The sequence below is a fragment of the Clupea harengus genome, chromosome 15 (genome assembly GCF_900700415.2).
Source record: "Clupea harengus chromosome 15, Ch_v2.0.2, whole genome shotgun sequence".
In the NCBI taxonomy this organism is placed as follows: domain Eukaryota; kingdom Metazoa; phylum Chordata; class Actinopteri; order Clupeiformes; family Clupeidae; genus Clupea; species Clupea harengus.
The window spans coordinates 3,373,124-3,393,892 of NC_045166.1; the positions used below are offsets into that span (position 1 = coordinate 3,373,124).

General features: G+C 41.1%; 1 protein-coding gene across 1 annotated transcript; it reads right to left on the reverse strand.

Moving 5' to 3' along the window:
- Positions 1–2,150: 2,150 nt before the first annotated feature.
- frk (fyn-related Src family tyrosine kinase) lies at positions 2,151–17,799 on the reverse strand. The gene is made up of 8 exons (XM_012821372.3): positions 17,013–17,799; positions 14,185–14,306; positions 12,694–12,857; positions 12,306–12,474; positions 12,054–12,212; positions 10,325–10,506; positions 3,893–4,052; positions 2,151–3,514 (listed from the first exon to the last, which is right to left on the reverse strand). The coding sequence occupies exons 1-8, from the start codon at positions 17,396–17,398 to the stop codon at positions 3,306–3,308; spliced, it is 1,551 nt and encodes a 516-aa protein (XP_012676826.1). The 5' UTR covers positions 17,399–17,799; the 3' UTR covers positions 2,151–3,305.
- Between the last annotated feature and the right edge of the window lie 2,970 nt (positions 17,800–20,769).

Consider the following 20,769-nt stretch of genomic DNA (forward strand, 5'->3'; position numbering starts at 1 on the left):
CAGGAAAATGGCCAGAATGGGATTTGCGAAAGGAATCAATCAGTAAATGAACCACCTGGAACTGCCAAACAAATCATCTCCGACTAACACTTGGCACCAGAGAAGTTTGCCAGTGACCTTCATTGCAGCTTGTATGTTTTCACATGTCACCGAATTACAAAGAGTGTTACTCTCAGTAGAGCGTTTGAATGTGCAGAGGCTGTGCAGGAACACACATGCTCACAGAAGGAGGTTCACACACCCTTTCAGTTCAGCTCATATCAGCACCCCCGCCAGGCTGCCTTTTCAAATGCAAATCATAAACAGCAGCAAAAAGATTTACGATAACAATTACAATTTCCATTTTTACACCATGAAAGGGGATTTTCACTTCAATACCATTTTATTGTCTTTAAAATAGATTTCTAGAGATGTGGAGGCGTCGTGATGCTGACGCTGGGAATGTAACTCCTGCAGCTGAATTAAAGGCAGTATTGAACGCTGCGCCCAATGCGCTCTCTCCGTGGCGCCGTTGTGTAATTCTGTCACAGTCAATCACAGACACCAACACAGGGACGCACATGCGAGGCAGCTCGGAGCTTGTCCCTGAGAATAACAGTATTAACTCTGCAGACAGAAATATGCTTGGGATGAGGAGAAGGAGAGAGAGAGAGAGAGAAAGAAAGAGAGAAAGAGAGAGAGAGATAAATTGCAACAAATCATTCTAACAGCTCATCCTGGCTGAATCCTCCCTCTCTACACAGAAGCGAATCATTTCAATATTTCTCACTCTCGCGTTTCCCCTCTTTGAAGTGTAATCACGCCTTGTCTGTGTGTAATTTATGACTGCAGTTGAATCTGCCAGGCCACTGTCGGCCTACAAGGGAAAACACACACTGCCATCATACACTCTTTTAGCAAACATGGTCAAATATGCAGTTTAATGGAAAGAGGCAGGTATTCTCTATGGTGAGGATCTGAGCACGCATTTCCCAAGATGCAGAGGGAAAAGTAGAATGACAGGTATACATTACCAGCAGTAATGCTTAAACATGCTTTCCATCCTAAACATGGAAACGTAGAAGCCCTTTAAAGCAAACCTAATGTGAATTCTAACCAGGTTTTGTTGATGTTTGCTCCTATACAGATGCTTTCTGATGCAATGCCATCACAGACTTGAAATCCCTAGACTGCTCTAGAAATTTCATTCAGGTGGGAGATGGACCTCTAGGTACACCTTCCACTGAAACAAGCTAAACCACTACAGAAATAAGCATGTATGGTTTCAGTCTGATGACGTGATTTCAGTCTGATGACGTGACGTGAATCAACATACATGTCCATCAGCACACCACCACCACCACCACTCACTACTTCTGACCTACCGGATCAGAAATGTTGTGACACCAAACATTTCGCCTGAGTGGAAGAAAAGTTATTTTAAATATTCACTTGATAAATAATACATTCTAAACTCAGCTAAACTCTCGGGCTTCCACCAGGGCCAATGAACAGGACTGTGGGAGACGGCGGGGGTGGCAGGTTGGGAATGACAGAGGCAGAAGCTGGGGAAATTCACATGTGAGCTGAGGTGTCTCCTGAGGAGCCCATTACCCAAGTTCCCAGCCCACAGGGCTAGAGGCCCATAATGCATTTGAAGCCCATTCCTCATCACTCAACAGCCATGTCCTGGCAGACGAGGCCACTCAGACACGTTGTACGCTGCCGAGGGGCGTCTTCGGCGCCCAAAGGAAAGAGTGCGAAAGAGCTTTAACAGTTAGCCGCTATGGAACATCCAGTGAAGAGCAGCCCTGCCCTCCACAGAGATTAGTTGCAGAGCAAATAATATAGAATGAATTATTCTTCTGTGCAACACTGTTGTCTCTTCATGTAGAACTGTCTTATAATTGAAGTAAATGTGCCACAAGATATATGATGAAATTAAACTAAATACGTTAGCAATACTGAAATCGTCCTTGCCATTTAGCAGCTTCACTCACATAACCATGCATGACGAGGGGAATAAGTGTACAGGCAATTTTTTACTCCTAGTTTACCAGCGCCATCATGTGGTATCTACAGAGTATTACATCTCCAGTTACACAGTAGGAGCCTCAGTCAATATGAAGTGAATTTGAACAGAAAGACACAAATCATTTTTACACAAATAATTGTATTAATATAGTTTATTTTTAATAGAGACATATTTTGAATTAATAAAAACATGTTATCATTTAAAAGGACAAACATTCACGGGACAACTAAAACACAGGTCACAAAAGATGCTACAGTTTAAGTCAAGTCAATCATGTGTCGCCAAACAAATACATTACAAGTAACCCATGCAATTAAATCTACATATTTATTAGATGTTGTGGAACTGTATGTGGAGCTTGTTCAATGTACACAGTCAGGCATATCAGTCTTTCATTGAAAAGTAAATCAACTCAAAATCACTGAACTGTGTAACTACGAGAGGATAAAACGAGCATGAAAAGATAAAAACTAGGTTTGTAATGTACATGGTCTTGTTAAATATAAGTTGTCAAACCATGTTGTTATGATTAACTTTAAACTGCACAGTTTCTCTTATGTAATAAAGCCTTTGCTTGTGACTGACTGGCTCTTGAGTAGACAGTATGTGAATTAACTCGTCATACAAATTTACATAATGGCTCCTGTCCGTTTTTCTGAAAATAGATTTAAAGGGTTTAAAGAAAGGCTGTTCCAAAGAGGTGGTAGAATCTGACAAAGGCAACAACAATAACTCTTTTTGATGAGTCATGACATGTTTGTCCTAATGCGTCACCACTTCAGCACAACATGCTGCACAGGTTTATCATGTTAGGCAGCAATCGTACCATTTAACCACTTAATGACCATAAAGAATGTGTCATAGCCACTTACCTAGCCTAAAGAAGGTCACAGACAAAGTCAATGTGCTTCTTAATACAAATGGCATATAGTACTGTACACTGGCAGAGCTATAAAAAAGTGCTTTCAGTTGACAAACAATAACTATTTGGAGAATGTGTCTTCTCTCAATTCCTCCTGACACGACACTACAGCAGATGCTTCTAGGCCATCAATGCCATTTTGTGTCGTGGTCCAACATAACATCTGCGGAAGATCATGATTGGGCTTTTTTAGATGAAGCAATCATTCATTCTAATACCATATTACTTCATATTACTATTTCATTGTAGTGTTTTTTCTCTTTCTCCTTGGTATCCCACCTTAAACATCTAACTGGAAGTGGTCACATTTGGCTTCTTCAAGTGTTACAAAACTATAACAAAAGACTGCAGGATTATTAGAAACCCTTTCTAGTAATGGCTGGCGTCGTCATATGACGTCATGTCTATGTCAAAGAAATCTTCTAGCTTCCACTGAAGGGTCTCAAAGGTGGGCCTGTCAGCAGGCTGGTCCTTCCAGCACTCTTCCATGATCTCGTACATGACTTTGGGGCAGTGCGGTGGGCAGGACATGCGGTAGCCAGTCGGCAGTTTCTGAACCACCTGGTAGTTGGTCATTGCTGAGTGACAGAACAGGTAGATTATTAACATGCCTTTACAGACCTTTACAGATCTTCCCTGGGACTTTCCAGACATTCAGGAAAACACCATCGAAACGTCAATGAAATGGTTCAACATAATTCACTGCTTACTTACAATAGTAAGGAGAAACCACTGAGTGATTGAGCTATTTTAACATGATACATATAAAAGGCTGTGGAAGAAGCCACATACATGATTCAGATTTTTATATGGACTGTGCTTCCAGCCATAAGAGAGGTAACCAGGCAATAATGGTTGTGGGACACTTAGGTGTTCACTCAGAGCTTGTGAACATAGTCACTCAAAGGATAAAACAGTTAACAGTTCAAAAGAAGACAGAAAATCAGTAGTCTTACTTGGATATGGCATTTGACCAAAGGTCATAATTTCATACAGCAAGATGCCAAAAGACCACACGTCAGACTTGATAGTGAACTTGTTGTCATGGATGGCTTCAGGTGCAGTCCATTTCACAGGGAACTTAGTGCCCTCCTTGGCTTCATATACATTCTCATCCTGAAAGAAAAGAAGTTCCAGAAAATCAGTCTCATCGTGTACCCAGATGTACATGATATTAATATATATGACTGGAGACAACCATGGTCAAATGTGAGCTGACAGCGTCTGAGAACGAGTACAGGATGAACAGAATTTTACATTTCTGAATCAACCCATGTTTAGAGAGGCTTGATTCTTAGAGGTTTTAGAGGAAAGTTCTGATGCTTGGTTCAGACTACACAATTCCAGCCTGATTTTGATACTATTTAGATATAGCTGACAGATTCCCATCGTCAGGCCCGAATATGAAGGTTGGGAAAGACGCAGAAAGCAGAACGCCGGACGTGTCTTGTAGTGTGACATAATCGAAGAACAGCAATTTGGTGTCTGGGACGCCCCACGACGAAAAGTCTGGCATGTGCGAATTGTTTCAGAATCTTCTTCAACATGTTATGAAGTTGACCAACAGGCAGAGTGCTTTCTGCAAACATGGCAGCGAAGAGACCAAGCTGTTGGTGCTGGGTGAACGACATGCGTCCACAATAGTTTCTTCTTTTCTAAACAGAACACTACTAGCATAACACATACCACCTCTGTAGTCGTGATTGACACTTTTTTGACCTGCCTCTGATGACACGCGAAGTAAACGATGATTGGTCGAGGTCAAATTTGTAGTGTTGCCAGCCTCTCGATCAAGACGCAGCAAGAATTCCTGGCACTATGATCGCCTAATCTGACATGGTGAATTCCTGGCACTATCATTATGGAGGACCAAACCTGCCATATTTATAAATGAATGAATAAATAATAGTCCACATCCATGCATTTAGACAGAAATAAATTAATAAATGTATTAATTAACGCACAATTGTCAATCAATAGTTACTTATAATTTACATTTATGTATGTATTTATTTCTGTATTCATTTATTTATTTATTCATTCATTCATTTGTGCATTTATTTATTCATTCATTCATTCATTCGTTGTTCCCAATATGATAATGAGAGGAGGCCAGTAGGCGTGGAAACTGACGTTCAGACATTTTGCAATCAATCCAGAGCCCTAGATTCAATCTAGCTAACTAGTGCAAGCACTTCCGCATTTTTCCGTAAGATCTGCATATAATATTTCAAGCTAGCTAATAACCTATAAAGATTCTTTATTATTGTTTTTTTAGTATCGAGCGAGAGACTGTGGAGAGGTATATATCTAGCTAGCTAGGTTGGTGACAATCTAGAGAACAGTACAGTAACGTAGCAGTGTGGAGCAAGATAGATTTGCTAGTAACGTTATTGTTCAAGGATGCGTGTGCGTGTTGCTGAAAGTATTTCACAGTCACTGTAGCGATAACTTGCTTGTAAAATGATGATCCTGATGTAATGCTATGGCTTTGTATCAGATCGCCAGGTTATTGCTCTCAGGTTGTGCCTTATGCATACCTTTGGATACTCATGAGTAGGTTGCCCATTCAAAAAATGCTACAAAGATTTAAATAAAAAAAGTTCATAATGGCCTTTTGGGACGTTTTGTTCAACATTGATACAGTATGTCAAGCTCCTGGCAACTAGCTGGCGTTTGCTATCGCTAGCGAGGATAGCTCAGCGCGCAATTTTACAGACTGTAACATTAGCATTTTGACGGTAACATTAACATTTTGATTTTAACATTAACACATTTGTTGGAGATACTAGTTATGTACTTCTGATGGTAATAATACTAATTGCCATGAACCATAACTGTTTGGGGATGTTCTCTCAACTAGATAGTTAGTCATCATACCTAGCGATAGCGCAGTTCGCCAGATAGATAGCTAGCTAACTGCAAGCAGCTTAATTTATTTTGGAGCAGACATATGTGTATTTTGCGATATATTGAGTTGGGTCCCCCACACTGTTTAATCCACAGCTGGCACCTTTCCTCCTGTGTTTTGGGCTTTGGAAATGCGGAAAAAAACGACGTGTCCCTCTAATCTCTCAGGGTACCTTGTGTCAGATCTACAAGTCCCGTAGGCACACTGTTTCACCATGCTGCTCAGACCTCAAAGTTGTCGGACATTCTTCTCTCAGTAGCGGTTGCTAAGGCATGATTGGATATACATTTTCGTCTTCAACGAGATCGGCCAGCCTTTCCATGACAGCAAGGTAAGGCTAACACAGGGGTGGCTAACCAGTCCAGCTCAAAGAGCCTAAACAAAACCCAACACCATTTCGAAGAGCCACACGAATCTAGGTTCCCACTTTTGGTGAAGAAAAGCCCCTACTTAAAACCTATTATGTTCCCTGTGACCCAGCAAATCTAGGGGGGTCTGGGGGCATGCTCCCCCATAAGATTTTTTTGAAAATAACCTTTTAAATAGTGTCCTCTCGTGGGTTTTAGGAAGAGAAATAAAAAATTTTTGATTTAAAATATGGCACAAAAATAAACATATTGAAGACATCTGCTGAGATAGGTGCTAATTATACTGTAGCATGGTAGGGATTTGCAGCTCAAGTGAGTAGGTTAACGTTGTAGGCTAGAGTCCACTAGCTAGTTATAGCTGGCGAAGCTACTGAGTAAGGTAGCATACCCGCCGGATCAATGAACCGGCATGATAAAAAAGAGCCACGACATCTATAATTAACTCGAGATGATTTAACCATTTCGTTTCTTTTACTATTTTAAACTTCATATATATTTTTCGGTGGGGCTAAGGAAACTTTTGGGGGGGCTATTGCAGGGATCACTTCTCAAGATCTGTACATAACTGTGTCTCAATTATGTTGTTAATGTCAGATATCCTCTGTTCAATTTTCGTGCCTGACAGCTGCAGGTCTGACGGTACGTGTCCACGGCATGCGATATCGTGCTGCTCTCATTGGGATAGAATGGATGCGATTTGCTGCATACTGAGGAAAAAATCGTGTCTGCTGCCTGCAAAAAGTTGGGCTTGCTTTAACTTTATGCAAATGAGTGCGATTTGCTGCATGCTGAGAGCCAATCAGTTCGGCGTGTGTGTTATTTGGAAGCCAACGTAGTTCATAGGGGCGGGAGTAATCAAAAATATCGAAACAAGATGGCGGCGTCTCGGGACTCTGTTACTGGGAAATATTTTATGTGAATAAAGGTTAGCTACAGGACTTTTTATATGTCTAATCGACTCGGTTTGTTGTTTATATGCTACACGAATGCTGTGAGGTCAAACAGAATATTGTAGGTATTGAACTCAAGCTCTCGACTATTACTGTTAGCTTGCCGCTAACACTTTAACCAAAAACCCATTGGAAAACATAGTGGCTAGCTAGCTGCTAATAAGTTACCTATAACTAGGGTGACCAGACGTCCTCTTTTACCCGGACACGTCCTCTTTTACAGGACTTTTTATATGTCTAATCGACTCGGTTTGTTGTTTATATGCTACACGAATGCTGTGAGGTCAAACAGAATTGTGTAGGTCTTGAACTCAAGCTCTGGACTATTACTGTTAGCTTGCCGCTAACCCTTTAAGCGAAAACCCATTGGAACACATAGTGGCTAGCTAGCTAGCTGCTAATAAGTTACCTATAACGCTTAATTGATTGTTGACGAATGACCCAATCCAATATTAGCGATCTCAGTCACTACGCGGAGTTTGAGTATCTAATCATGTATTTAATGATGACTTTATTGACAGCACAAAACTGTGGGTGCTTCCAACATAACCGCGAGCGCTAAAAAGCAAAGCCCACCTGGCTGTCCCTAGCAAAGCCCAACTTTGCTAATGTGCAACATTAGCGCAGCACTGCAACCGAACTTGCTGTCGGTAGGAAAACTGTATGATCAGGGAAAGTGTATTAAAACCGGATGTCGTCACTTTAAGCCGGTCTCTGGTTGGATAAAGCTTTTCAGCAGAAATGGACAAGGACCTTTGATTTATTCTGTAGGAACCATGCCGATGCCTGACTTTTAATATTGTGTGACGTTGTTGAAGTTCAAGTTCAACATTAATAGCGATTGAATTACCCTTGTGTCGTGTAATCGCTAGCGGTAAATAAACGTTAATAACTTGAATGACTGATTAAGGATATATGTTACACATCACAAACACATGTAATCGATGGGTTTTGGGGGAAATGAGGTAATTGGTTAGCTTAAATTGCAGTATCTTAGGCGAGCTAATTGACCTGGCTAGCTATAGCGGAATTAACAGTGCTAGCTTTGTGTTTGGTCATATAGCTTCGTAAAAGTTCGGTTAACAAGTCACTTGTGTGTTTAGTTGTATGACTTCGTAAAAGTTCGGTTAACAAGTCAATTGAGCATTAAGCCACCTGACTATAATGGGTCTATTCATATTAGCATGCTAACGTTAGACTTATTAGCAGCGAGGCTAGCTAGCTACTATGTGTTCCAATGGATTGTTGGTCTAAGCGTTAGCTTCAGTTAAGTCCTACAATAGGACAATACTCTGCAACATTCGTGTACCACATGGACAACTAACCGAGTCAATGTAGACATAGGTTAACAAGTCACTTGTGTGTTTAGTTGTATGACTTCGTAAAAGTTCGGTTAACAAGTCAATTGAGCATTAAGCCACCTGACTATAATGGGTCTATTCATATTAGCATGCTAACGTTAGACTTATTAGCAGCGAGGCTAGCTAGCTACTATGTGTTCCAATGGATTGTTGGTCTAAGCGTTAGCTTCAGTTAAGACCTACGTGTACCACATGAACAACTAAACGAGTCAATGTAGACATATAAAAAGTTGTGTAGATAGCTTTATTCACATAAGCCGTATAACTTCACAAAAATAATAATAATTTAAAGAAAACCGATCGTTTGCATGCCAGGCGATCAACACAACTTCTCAACTAAAAAGTAAAGGTCCTTGTCCATTTCTGCTGAAAAGCTTTATCCAACCAGAGACCGGCTTAAAGTGACGACATCCGGTTTTAATACACTTTCCCTGATCATACAGTTTTCCTACCGACACTTGCTACTTGAACTTTGCTACAGCCAAAAGTGATTTTCCTGACCACGCCCCCCATCCGACTTTACGCATGCGATTTAACGCATGTAATTTGTGCCGTGGACACGTACAGTGACACAGACCGCTATGATCCGTCATTTTCAGGGTTGAGGATAGCAACGACATCACGTACACAAGACCTCACAAACTCTCCCTCACTATATTACTTTTTGCTCGAGCAATATTGCATGACACCTGATACGATGCCAACGTGACCGTTTCAGAGTACTTCGTGAATTTTCGAAAAAGCTGAGTCTGACTGACGTTTCAAAGTATTTACCTTGTGCTTGCACAGCTCTGTGCCTTTAGGAACTCCTGGGCCATGTTAGCATGGTGTGTGGAGAGACGGCGCTCCAAGTTTGAGGCTTTAAAATGCGACAGTGACGTCTAGCATATTAAGCAGAGGTGTTTTCCATTTCGCTCCGCAAAGAATTCCTCCCATTCAGGCAAAAAACGTCCGGTGTTCATCTTCATATTTTCGTTTAGCTTTGCCCTTTCCTGGATTAATGGCATTCTGTCAGTAGCTACTGCTAGTCTGGCTAGTAACTCTCTGAGAATGGGTGCACACATTAGAATGTTTCATGTTTGGAACATTAACGTTACTTTAAGACATCTCTCAAGATCGCGTGATGACAAAATATACATGAATAAATACCACATTCAAATCGGACAGCTTCTTGTCTGTATTGCCAAATATATGCATATGCATTTTAGATGTTTATTTTACAATATGAAAATTCTGTACACCAAGAGCAAAGTCAGTGAGCAGTCGAGCTGGAGCCGAGCCGCACGTCAGCCGGCAAAGAGCCGCATGCGGCTCGCGAGCCGCAGGTTCGCCACCCCTGGGCTAACATAATCGAATACAATGCGTTGAAAACGATTAGCCAATGGTGTGTCAAATACCGCCTACCTATTTTTGATTGACACATCTCATTAACATATTGAGATGAATAAATACAGGAATGAATGAATAAATACAGAAATAAATGAATGAATACAGAAATAAATACATACATAAATGTAAATTATAAGTAACTATTGATTGACAATTGTGCATTAATTAATACATGTATTCATTTATTTCTGTCTAAATGCATGGATGTGGACATTTATTTATTCATTCATTCATTTGTAAATATGGCAGGTTTGGTCCTCCATATATGATCATGACATGGTGAATCCCTGGCACTGTGATCGCCTAATCTGACATGGTGAATTGTGAAAAACCATCATGAAAGACAAAATGACCATGTAGTCTGAACCTGGCATAAGAGGACGACAACAAAACTGGAGTAAACTCTCACCATGAAGACTCGTGCCAGGCCAAAGTCGGCCACTTTGCAAATGTTATTCTCCCCAACGAGAACGTTTCGGGCGGCCAGGTCTCTGTGGATGTAATTCTGGAGTTCAAGGTAGGCCATTCCTGCAGCCACTTGAGCTGCCATCTCAATCTGATCAGAAATCCGCAGTTTTTTACCACCATCCTCTGTGAGAAAAAGGTGATGAGTAAAAAAGGTCAATAAAATACACCAGAAACAATAAATGCCTTAGACACTGTGCCAAAGATGGTGGATATTAATGGGAATGATTTCAGGGCCATAAACAGGAATTTCCACAGAGAATATTCTGACCAACAATGACACAGCATCTATCCTATACACTTAAAAAAAAATAAAAAATTAACAAATACACACACCGAGAGAGAGAGAGACAGTTGTTTAGAATTTAAATAAATATATTTAAAAGGCATATCATTACTCTATGTAAGCAGAATGATTACTAGACTCATGTTTAAATCAACACTATTCCATCCGTGTGAGAATGGTGCACCCGTATACCTTATAACAACAAACTTTGAACAGGAACTTCCACCCACACAACCCTCAACATTAATATTAAAAGGTTCCATTACAACCTTGGGATGATCTGCCATCTACACGGCATAGTTTAATCTCCATGGACGTAATCAAGTCTTCCCTTCACTGCCCTCCCATGTCATAAAGACAGATAGTGCTGGCCGGTATCTACACAACCCTGCATGACGGTCTTAAGACAAACGTTCTCATTCAGTTTGCTTCTGTTAGACTTTGATCCCTTTGCATTTTTCTCTCCATAGCAATGAGCAAAGGTGAACTTCCTCATGTTCTTCACACAGCACTATGACAAATGAACACAAGTCCTAATGAAAGTGGAGGTTTTGACTTTAGTGATGGGAGAATATGAGTGATTTCACAACCACTGGAAGTATTAGATTATCGAACAACCATTCATTCATCCATCCATCCATTCATTTGCACATCATCTTTAACATTCTTGTCATGGGTGTTAGACTTAGGTGTTTTGTAACCTAATTTCATAACTTCACATAACAGAACACACCTCCATCTGACCCCCACTCTTAAGTTGCATAACACCAAGGTCACAGCCATCAGGCTTGGCGCCTGACCTCTTGTCTATGTTGAGAGCCATCACACATGGTTCCTGGCTTTTGTGTTTTGGAGCCAGAGCTATTAGACTCCGATTGTTGGCTTTTGTCTGCAGCCACGACAAGATGGCTGAAGCCAAAGATATTAGCATCTATATGGTCATACCTGGTACATAAATATACTTTCTGTAATATATGAGGAAGAAGATCAACTCGTTACCAGAAGACGTGCCTCGTGTCACAACACAGATCACCTACTAGACTAGAATGTAGAGTCACAACACAGATCACCTGCTAGACTAGAGTGTAGAGTCTAAATCATGAACACAACACAGATCATCTACTAGACTAGAGTGTAGTCTAAATCCTAACTTGAAAAATTATGTATAGTGAGAGTATAAAATACTGATGCAAAGCAGTGTTTAAATGGGTCTAGATTATAAAGGGCATAACCTTTCACCTAGGATAAAGGCCAGTCAAGGCAGCCATCTTAGCATCATACACCCTCAGAACCATGTGTTGTATGTGTGCACCTTGACAACTGTACTGTACTCAGGCGGTGGCCTGTGACTGTATGATCGGGTGTGGCCTACACGGCGTGGCCTTACTCTGCAGGTATTCCAACAGGCTCCCGTTCTTCATCAGCTCAGTGATGATGTAGATAGGCTCCTCCATAGTGCAAACCGCATACAGCTGGATCAGCTTGGGGTGGCGCAGCTTCTTCATGATCTGAGCCTCGCCCAGGAAATCCTTAGGCTCCATGGTACCTGGAGGAATGGCCGTGAATTAGATGACGGTTAGTCTTGCACAACTACCTGAGGTACACTTTGCTGAAGACACCATAGCTCACCAGAGCTTACCTTGTTTAAGAGTCTTGACGGCAACTGGTGTGGTGTCATTCCAGACTCCCTCGTGCACTTCCCCAAACTGCCCGGCGCCCAGTTTGCGTAAGAGGTGCACCGAGGAGCGGTCGATCTCCCACTGGTCCGCCGTGTTGTAGGACAGACCGTGGGTCTGAGGAGCCTCCAGCTAAGCAGGGGCAGCACATCAGGATATTAGAATAAAGTAAGGTTCATCCTCCAGGAAGGCCTTATACTGTATGAAGTGTTGGATGGCCTAGTCGATAATCATCAAGGCTTTTGCGTGTTTATCTTGACAATAACCTTCACTTTGGCTTCAAATTCATCAACATGGATAAAGTGGAATCTTCAAACAAGGCAATAAAATAAGCTATCTCTGCTGTCTCACCTTTTTACATGATTGTATGAGACGCACACACAGGCCATCTTCTTGCTTTGAGTAGTGCTCCACTAGCTGCCTCAGAGTGACAAAGTTACGGTTTCGAGACACAAAGTAGTCTCCAGCGTCTGTTGTTCGAATTTTGTAGTGCTTCACTTTTCCTTTATCCAGGACTGTGGGGGGGGACATGAAATCCATGAAAAGGCGTATGACGGATTATAAAGATGGCTCAATTTCATTACATGAAACATATTTTGCATCCAAGCTTTTGTGGTTAGCCTTGTTGATATGTTTACTTCATTGCATATTTAAAAAACAGACAGACAGAATACACACAACTTTTGTGCTCAACTGAACATATGTGCATAAGAAGGCATGTGTCAATGAATGACTGTAACTTGCAAATTACACTGCAGAAAACTTGGTTGCTTTTTATAGTTAGAATAGTTTCATAATTCAAATGCAATGCAAATGTGTTTCCTGATTCACAATATGTCACACGGTTCAAAAATGTAAATTATATTTATTTACAGACTAACGAATGTGCATTCACAAACTGCTCTCCATTTGCGAACATCCCTGCATCTATTTGTGGATTTTTTAGACTTTCCTTACTTTTTTTTCCAAAAGGACATTTTTCTGCAGCCTATCAAATGTATCTTACAATTTCAGTCAATAACATGAACATAAATTGAAGGGTATGAGTGAATATGACCACAATGTGTTACATCTGGGCAGTGTCCAGTGATGCGGACTACTACACCATAATGGACATTTTTCAAAGTGACATGTTAGTCCAAATCAATCACAGAGATTCCCAAAGATGGACATTAAATTATCTAACCACTTCTGGCTAATGTAAATAGTGATTGATGCCAGCTATTTAGTGTTTGATTTAAAGTTGGTCTGGTTACACCAAAAACAGATGATGGAATGGAATATTGGAATGGATGATGGAATGGAATATTGCTTTTTAATCATGTTGTAAAATAAAAATGTTTAAAAGTCTTTCTGTCTAACTTGTTTTATTTGACTGTGTAGACTACCTGTAATTTAACTAATTAGCATGTAGATTGAGCTGGTTGGATAAGGTGTGGATTTCAACATAACTCAATAGTTTTAGAGGGGTGTGTGGTTCCAAATGAATAAGCCTGCACTCAGAGATGACAACATTTACCCTGAAGATATACTTGCTAAGGCATTATCAGCAGTTTTATCTGAGAACATGGGCTCAGCTTTATAACCCCACACCTTTGAGCTCTACAGAGCATATTGCTACAGTACAGTTCTGGAACGAGGAAGCAGGGATTTTGCACCCAAGTGAGCAGTTCCCCTAGGTAACAAGGAAGTTAAACTGTAATTACATTCAAATCAATTCAGTCAGTGAGTTGAAATCAGCAGAAATTGGTCCTGAAAAAGTAATAAGCTACATTCTGCATAACAAAATGCAAATGTGTACTTCTTTATTACCAACAGAAGGCTAAAAATGTGTTTCCTCACCTGAAAGAGAATACTCTCCTCTCTGGCTCTCACAGTGTCTGATAAGGAAGGCTCCATGTTCATTGCCTTCTGCCTGAAGCAGTTTCTCTGCATCCACCCGTTTTGTGTCTGCAAAGAACCATCTGCAACATTCACAAGGAATATCGTGAGAATCATGTGAAACGGACTAGAGTTCATGCATACACATCCCATTTTGGTCTTATAGGTGTAATTGTTCATTACATTGAACAATATCGAGAAATACTTTACTGGCCATCAGTAAACGTTCTTGCATTGTGGAATGTGAGAGTGTACAAGAGTACCTCAGAAGTTGTGTTGATGCTTTTTGGTTTGTCTACTTCTAGTATGAGCAGAGTGATGTTCTTGTTTCATTTCAGGAAATGTGCTTGAGGAAATATTTGAAAAGAAAAAGCTAAAATGTACAGAACTGGTAGTGGAAGCAAGGCAGCAAAGTTGTCAAAGAACAAGGTTGGTAAGCACACAAGATAAGCATTTGAGGCTTTGTAGCTAAATCACTCACAAGGTTGGTAAGCACACACAAGATAAGCATTTGAGGCTTTGTAGCTAAATCACCCACAACTTCTGTTGGATTTTGGTTTTCAAGGATGGTCACTCAAAGGAGTTGCCTGAGGCTGCTGAACAAGCGAGCCAGTGGTTATGGCTAAGGCCCTTGCAGACTTCTTGGGGTAATGAATTAACCTGAACTAAAACTGAGATACGTGACATCTTGTCGAGGTCTGTGTATCTGTTGTTGTCTCTGGTAGTGACATGTATTCTAACTCGTGCTATGGGGTGGTTGTGGGATGCTAGACACCACTGTAGAGCCTTCCGGAGGTGTCGAGGGCCTAATTCAATGAATAACTGATAAAGGAAGGTGCCTGAAAACTCCAGTGAAATGCTCACAGGCAGCTTTGTGGTTGTATCCTGTTGTGAAGGAGGGCTTTTATGGATCTTGGGTGCAACATGCGGCAGGTGTTGCGGCGGTCACCAGCCAGTTGTGAGTTACTGTTGTATCCTGCTGCTCAGGATCTATGGTTGGGCAGTTGTTATATTGGTTAGGTTGTTGCGTATAAGTACTTGAATGTGACAGTGAGAGGACTGGCTGCGGTAGAAAGTCCCCAACCAATAGCACAAGGAATTTAACATATTTTTCTGTGTATGACTAAAATTACAGTTGATTAAGCCGGATACAATGACCCAAAAAAACTAAAGTAGTGACTGTGAAAATTACATATTTGAGTTTAGGATCCTGCAAAATGCATAAATAACACTTCAGGGCAAGGTACACAAGGGAGAGCTCAAACTGGAATAACTGGAGGAGTCATGATGAATGAGTAAGGGTGGTTTGACTGGGTCAGACATCTACTTCAGTGTCCATCTGAGGGAAACCACACGTGATTCACCCAGCTGTATGTGGGAATGATCTGAGGCTTCATTTAGTTTCAGCATTCTAAACAAGTTGCAACTTAGCAAGCAGGTGAAAGCAGGATGAGCATGAGGGTTAGAAACAGGAAACTCAACATTCCTGGATCTTTTTCCAGGCTATTTTGTTTGTAGTAAACACATTTGGATCATTTTTAAGAGTATATCTGCCACATCTGTACTGTTGCCGTTTCAATAATAGAAATGGTATGGCCACTGAGGTTTTTTTTGGGAACAGTGTTGAGATATTTCTTGATGACAGTCTGAAATTATACAGACTACATACGATTAATGCACTTGCCAGTCACCAGTTTATTAGGTATGTTATGTAGGCTTTAGAACCTGGGACCGAGTAGTCATTGTCCTGACAAACATTCCTTATTTGTCAGGGAGAACTTGTCTCTTTCCACTATGTCCATAATGCACAACTTTATACCATTCACAAAGCGCTTTGAAACAAACACAGAATGTCTGGTTGCATACCACCTGTAAATGTGTATTCTCAAAGACGTGGCTTCAACTAAGCACCCCTTTCCATATTTATTGCACTGAGTAATTCAAGCTAATGATTAACCAAAGCACAGCATTTCCTTCTTGGTGGGAATGATTAACTGTGGTTTGACCTGGTGTTAAAACGTCTATAAAGCACTTGTTCTTTTGCAGTATTGTAGAACCTCACCACAAAATATGATAAAGAGGAACCGTGACACCACTCACACTTTATCAGAAGCAAATTCTGCAACATATATGTGTTTCAACATTTGAGGATCTGCTTCAATACAACAACCCAGTCTTTGTGGACACAGGCTATGTATGCCCAAGTCGCTTACCCAAGTCAAGAACAACATTCAGGAATTCCATCTGAAATTTGTTTGACTTTTTTACACACAAAACACATGATGTGTTGCCTAGTCTCTGCTTATTTGCTGTAGCTTAGCCTGGTTGTGTATGGCTCAGAAAATGTTTATTTTAGAATATAATTTAATACTCCAAGGTAGTCCACCACAATGCCTCAAGGTTAGGGTAACTGGTGTCAAACCAGGTGTGGGCTATGAGTTTTCAAAACATTAAAATACTTGTGGACTTGTGAACTATGATTTATCTCTGAAGGTATGATTAATAAGAAGTTCTCCCCAACATTAATATATGATTTACACACTCTATTCTCTATTAGTCTCTTCTCCTTTGTATGTATTTGTATGCATGTCCAGACCCTTAATTAAATCAGCATACAAAGGAAACAGGAACAATTGTCATCTATCTATTATCACTCAGTTATGTAATTATGGCGGCTTAGTCTAAAGCCATTTCAGTTTTCAAAACATAACAAATTACTTCACATGGAAGGGAAACTAGGTGAAAATACATTTAAGAATACAGTTAATAAATAGGCCGATGGTGCTTACGGTTCTGCGTCAAGACTTTCAACTGCAGCCACATAGTTTGCAGGAATGTAACCCTTCTTGTTTGCCGAGACACCGGTGAGAGCCCTCGCATACCACCATTCGCCAGAGCTTTTATCCAATGCTTCCAGTTTATCCCCAGCATTAAAACTTATGTCGTCCTCGGTTCGGGCAGTGTAGTCGTAGAGAGCTAAATAGACATATCCTGGCTGTTCTTGAGGTACGGGTGGCTGTTGGCGTAGGGAAATGTCCACAACCACCGGATTTGAAATTACCACATCTTTATCAGCATTTTCCTTCCCATGTCCATTGCTCTTGAACAATCGTCCGTTTAGACATGGTCCGAACACAGTTTGAAAACATTCCATGCATCTTTCTTTCGCGGTCATGGCGAAAATCGTCCAACAGTTTAGTTTATAGAACAGAATAAAACTGACTAAGATACAAGCGGCTATACCACTGCGTTCATCAGCTTGATCTTCTCACATATTCGTAAATTAAATTCCAGGTAAGATATCCAGGGTACATGAATTGCTAGTCCATTCAGAAAACAGTTGGTGGGACATCCTCCAGACCGGCATGCCTAGAACTGAAATACACCCGGACGGTTTAAAGTTATCGGAAGCGCACCATGTCACTGACACTGAGTTTCCTGGTTATTTTTTTTCACCTTCGATCCTCGACGTCGGGAAACTTAAGAGCATACGTTCAACCCACGGAAATAGCGTACACCAGATTCACCTGTTGCAGTATTGCAGCGCCACTGCCAGACCAGATTGTTTGGGCTATGCGTGGAGCATAGAGGCCTTTAACCCTTAAGTTGCCAAAAGTTAGCGTTAAGTTAGTTTAGGCTTCTACTGTCAGATACCCAATTACATTTCCATTACGCATTTTGGAGCCTTGCGTATTGGCTTGGCTGTTTGGATCGGCTATTATTAGGCCTTGACTACTGTTCATGATGAAATGGTTTTGTTATAAAATGTATCTGCACCTTCCTTCAATAACAATGTAGGCGATTTCCACAGTGGAGCCTTCTGTAGCTGTAGGACTTGAGTCTTTGTTACAGGTGCTATTTGTGTTTAGGCTCTGTTTTTATGGAACAGATTTCGTGCCACCTTGAAATGCAAACACAACTTTGGGATGAGGGGGAAAAAAATGGCAGTGTATTGTTTTACGAAGCCCAGTACAATGCACAAGAGTTATTGTTTTTCACTGTGTGATGTGAAGAGAACGTGCCACAATGAAAAGCAAAATCTTTATTTCATTGATCTACTGTTCGCCTACCATCTAGAAAAGCCATGAGAGGGGGTTACTTTACACACGATTTAATGATGACAGAGTACCATATCACTCCAAAATGAAATAGGCATATTGGCTTTTCTCGTAACTGCTCATTTAAATAAATATATGTTATGTTGATCCTCCCCAAAACCTAAAATAGTGAAAATTGGATTCTACAACCGGGCCAGCATCTGTTTTATCACATGTCTTATCACATGTATGCCTGTGTGTATGAAAACAAATAAGAATAGAATAGCCCCTAAAAGAAACCCTGTGCCACCAGCACTGCATAGTGAGACATGGCTTGGGCCCTACTGTACATGTGTGCAGAGATGGGGCAGAGATGGGGCCCTACTGTACATGTGTGCAGAGATGGGGCCCTTCTGTACATGTGTGCAGAGATGGGGCCCTACTGTACATGTGTGCAGAGATGGGGCCCTACTGTACATGTGTGCAGAGATGGGGCCCTTCTGTACATGTGTGCAGAGATGGGGCAGAGATGGGGCCCTACTGTACATGTGTGCAGAGATGGGGCCCTACTGTACATGTGTGCAGAGATGGGGCCCTACTGTACATGTGTGCAGAGATGGGGCCCTTCTGTACATGTGTGCAGAGATGGGGCCCTTCTGTACATGTGTGCAGAGATGGGGCAGAGATGGGGCCCTACTGTACATGTGTGCAGAGATGGGGCCCTTCTGTACATGTGTGCAGAGATGGGGCCCTACTGTACATGTGTGCAGAGATGGGGCAGAGATGGGGCCCTACTGTACATGTGTGCAGAGATGGGGCAGAGATGGGGCCCTACTGTACATGTGTGCAGAGATGGGGCAGAGATGGGGCCCTACTGTACATGTGTGCAGAGATGGGGCCCTACTGTACATGTGTGCAGAGATGGGGCAGAGATGGGGCCCTACTGTACATGTGTGCAGAGATGGGGCAGAGATGGGGCCCTACTGTACATGTGTTCAGAAAATGACTCAAAACGTATCTTAACTCAAAAACTATATACATTTAATTCAACATGTTGCACAAACATGTGTGGCGAAATAAAAACACTTCAGAAATAGCAACCAGAAATATACAAATTCTCTCAAGAGGGTGGGTTTATTGCGTGGCAGTTTATTGGTTGGAGCTTCAACTGTGTGGCAATTGATCAAGCACTGGTGCAAACAATTAACTGTGAAGGCAAAAGTGAAGGCGGAGTTGTTGGTCTCATGCCAAAGAAAGGAGCTCTCACAAAATGGTTGATGACCAGGCATGTGAAACAGAATATGTGGATGCAATGAAAGGACTTTGCAGCAGAGAACTAAGAGTTTCTGGAAATCAGAGAGGAGAAAGTGTGCAGTTACTTTTGCATGAAAACACTAGGGGTTTCTAGCTATTGAAAAGATTCAAGTTCGCTTGGGGCTTGTCTTTTTTTTTAAAGAGAGATTTGCATTGGTAAATTGAGGAGGTATGTCTACCTAGATATTAAGATTATATGCATGACATTATCCCTATATAGTCTATATGTATGTGATTTGTTCCTCAGGTTTGGTTTGGGAATACTGTTTCTTACTAGCTTGGGTTGCTATATAGTCATGTCAGTAAATGTTCAATTTTTTTTGCATCAACATAACATGTACATCATTGTACACACCCAATGTACATAATCACACTCAATGATTTACCTTGAGGTTTCTTAAATAGCCAAATAGCTTGGGTTAAATAGCCAAACGTTTTTTTTTTTTTTACAACTGGAGCTTTTCATCTGGATGCAGAAGTCAACTTTGTGCACTTGATTACAAGCCCCTCCTTCGGACGCTGCAAGTCAAGTTCCACCCTGTTACACGGTCTGTCTGTTGCTTAGCTATAAACATCTCAGTTTTAGTCTGTCTGTTGTTTTGCTATAAACACATCAGTTTTCAGGGGAAAACAATCAGAGCTAGAATTTAAATATTTGGAGATATAGCCCAGAGTGATTGGACCTAACAACACCCCTGCTTGAAAGTACTTTTCAGGAGACTTCTAGCAGTTTGAAGCCAAATAATTGATCCATGGAGAATGTGGTGTCTTATGAGTTAGCTGCTGTGCCAATCTGCATTGTTCTATGATGGCAGGATGAGGAAAAACCTCCAAAGTTGACCTTGAAACTGGAGTCTGTTGTGACAAATGAATGCCCTTTACCTGATGTAACAAGCCCATTAGCATAAGTCATAGATAGTTTGGCAGTACTTCAGAGCCTGAATGATTCTTCTGGATTTCAAACTTTCAACAGGTTCTGAAAAAAAAACTTTCCCTGCTATCTGGTATGAAGAAAGTCAATTGTGTTCCCATGTTTTTTATCGGTACGACTGTCCAAACAAGAGAGACAAAGATGTGAAGCAACTGGTGATGGACCGCCACAACAACATTTTATTTCAGGAACTACAAAAGTGCCAAACTATAGGAGATTTCTGACAAGTAGTGGTAACAAAGCTATGCTTTCTGTATATGTTCC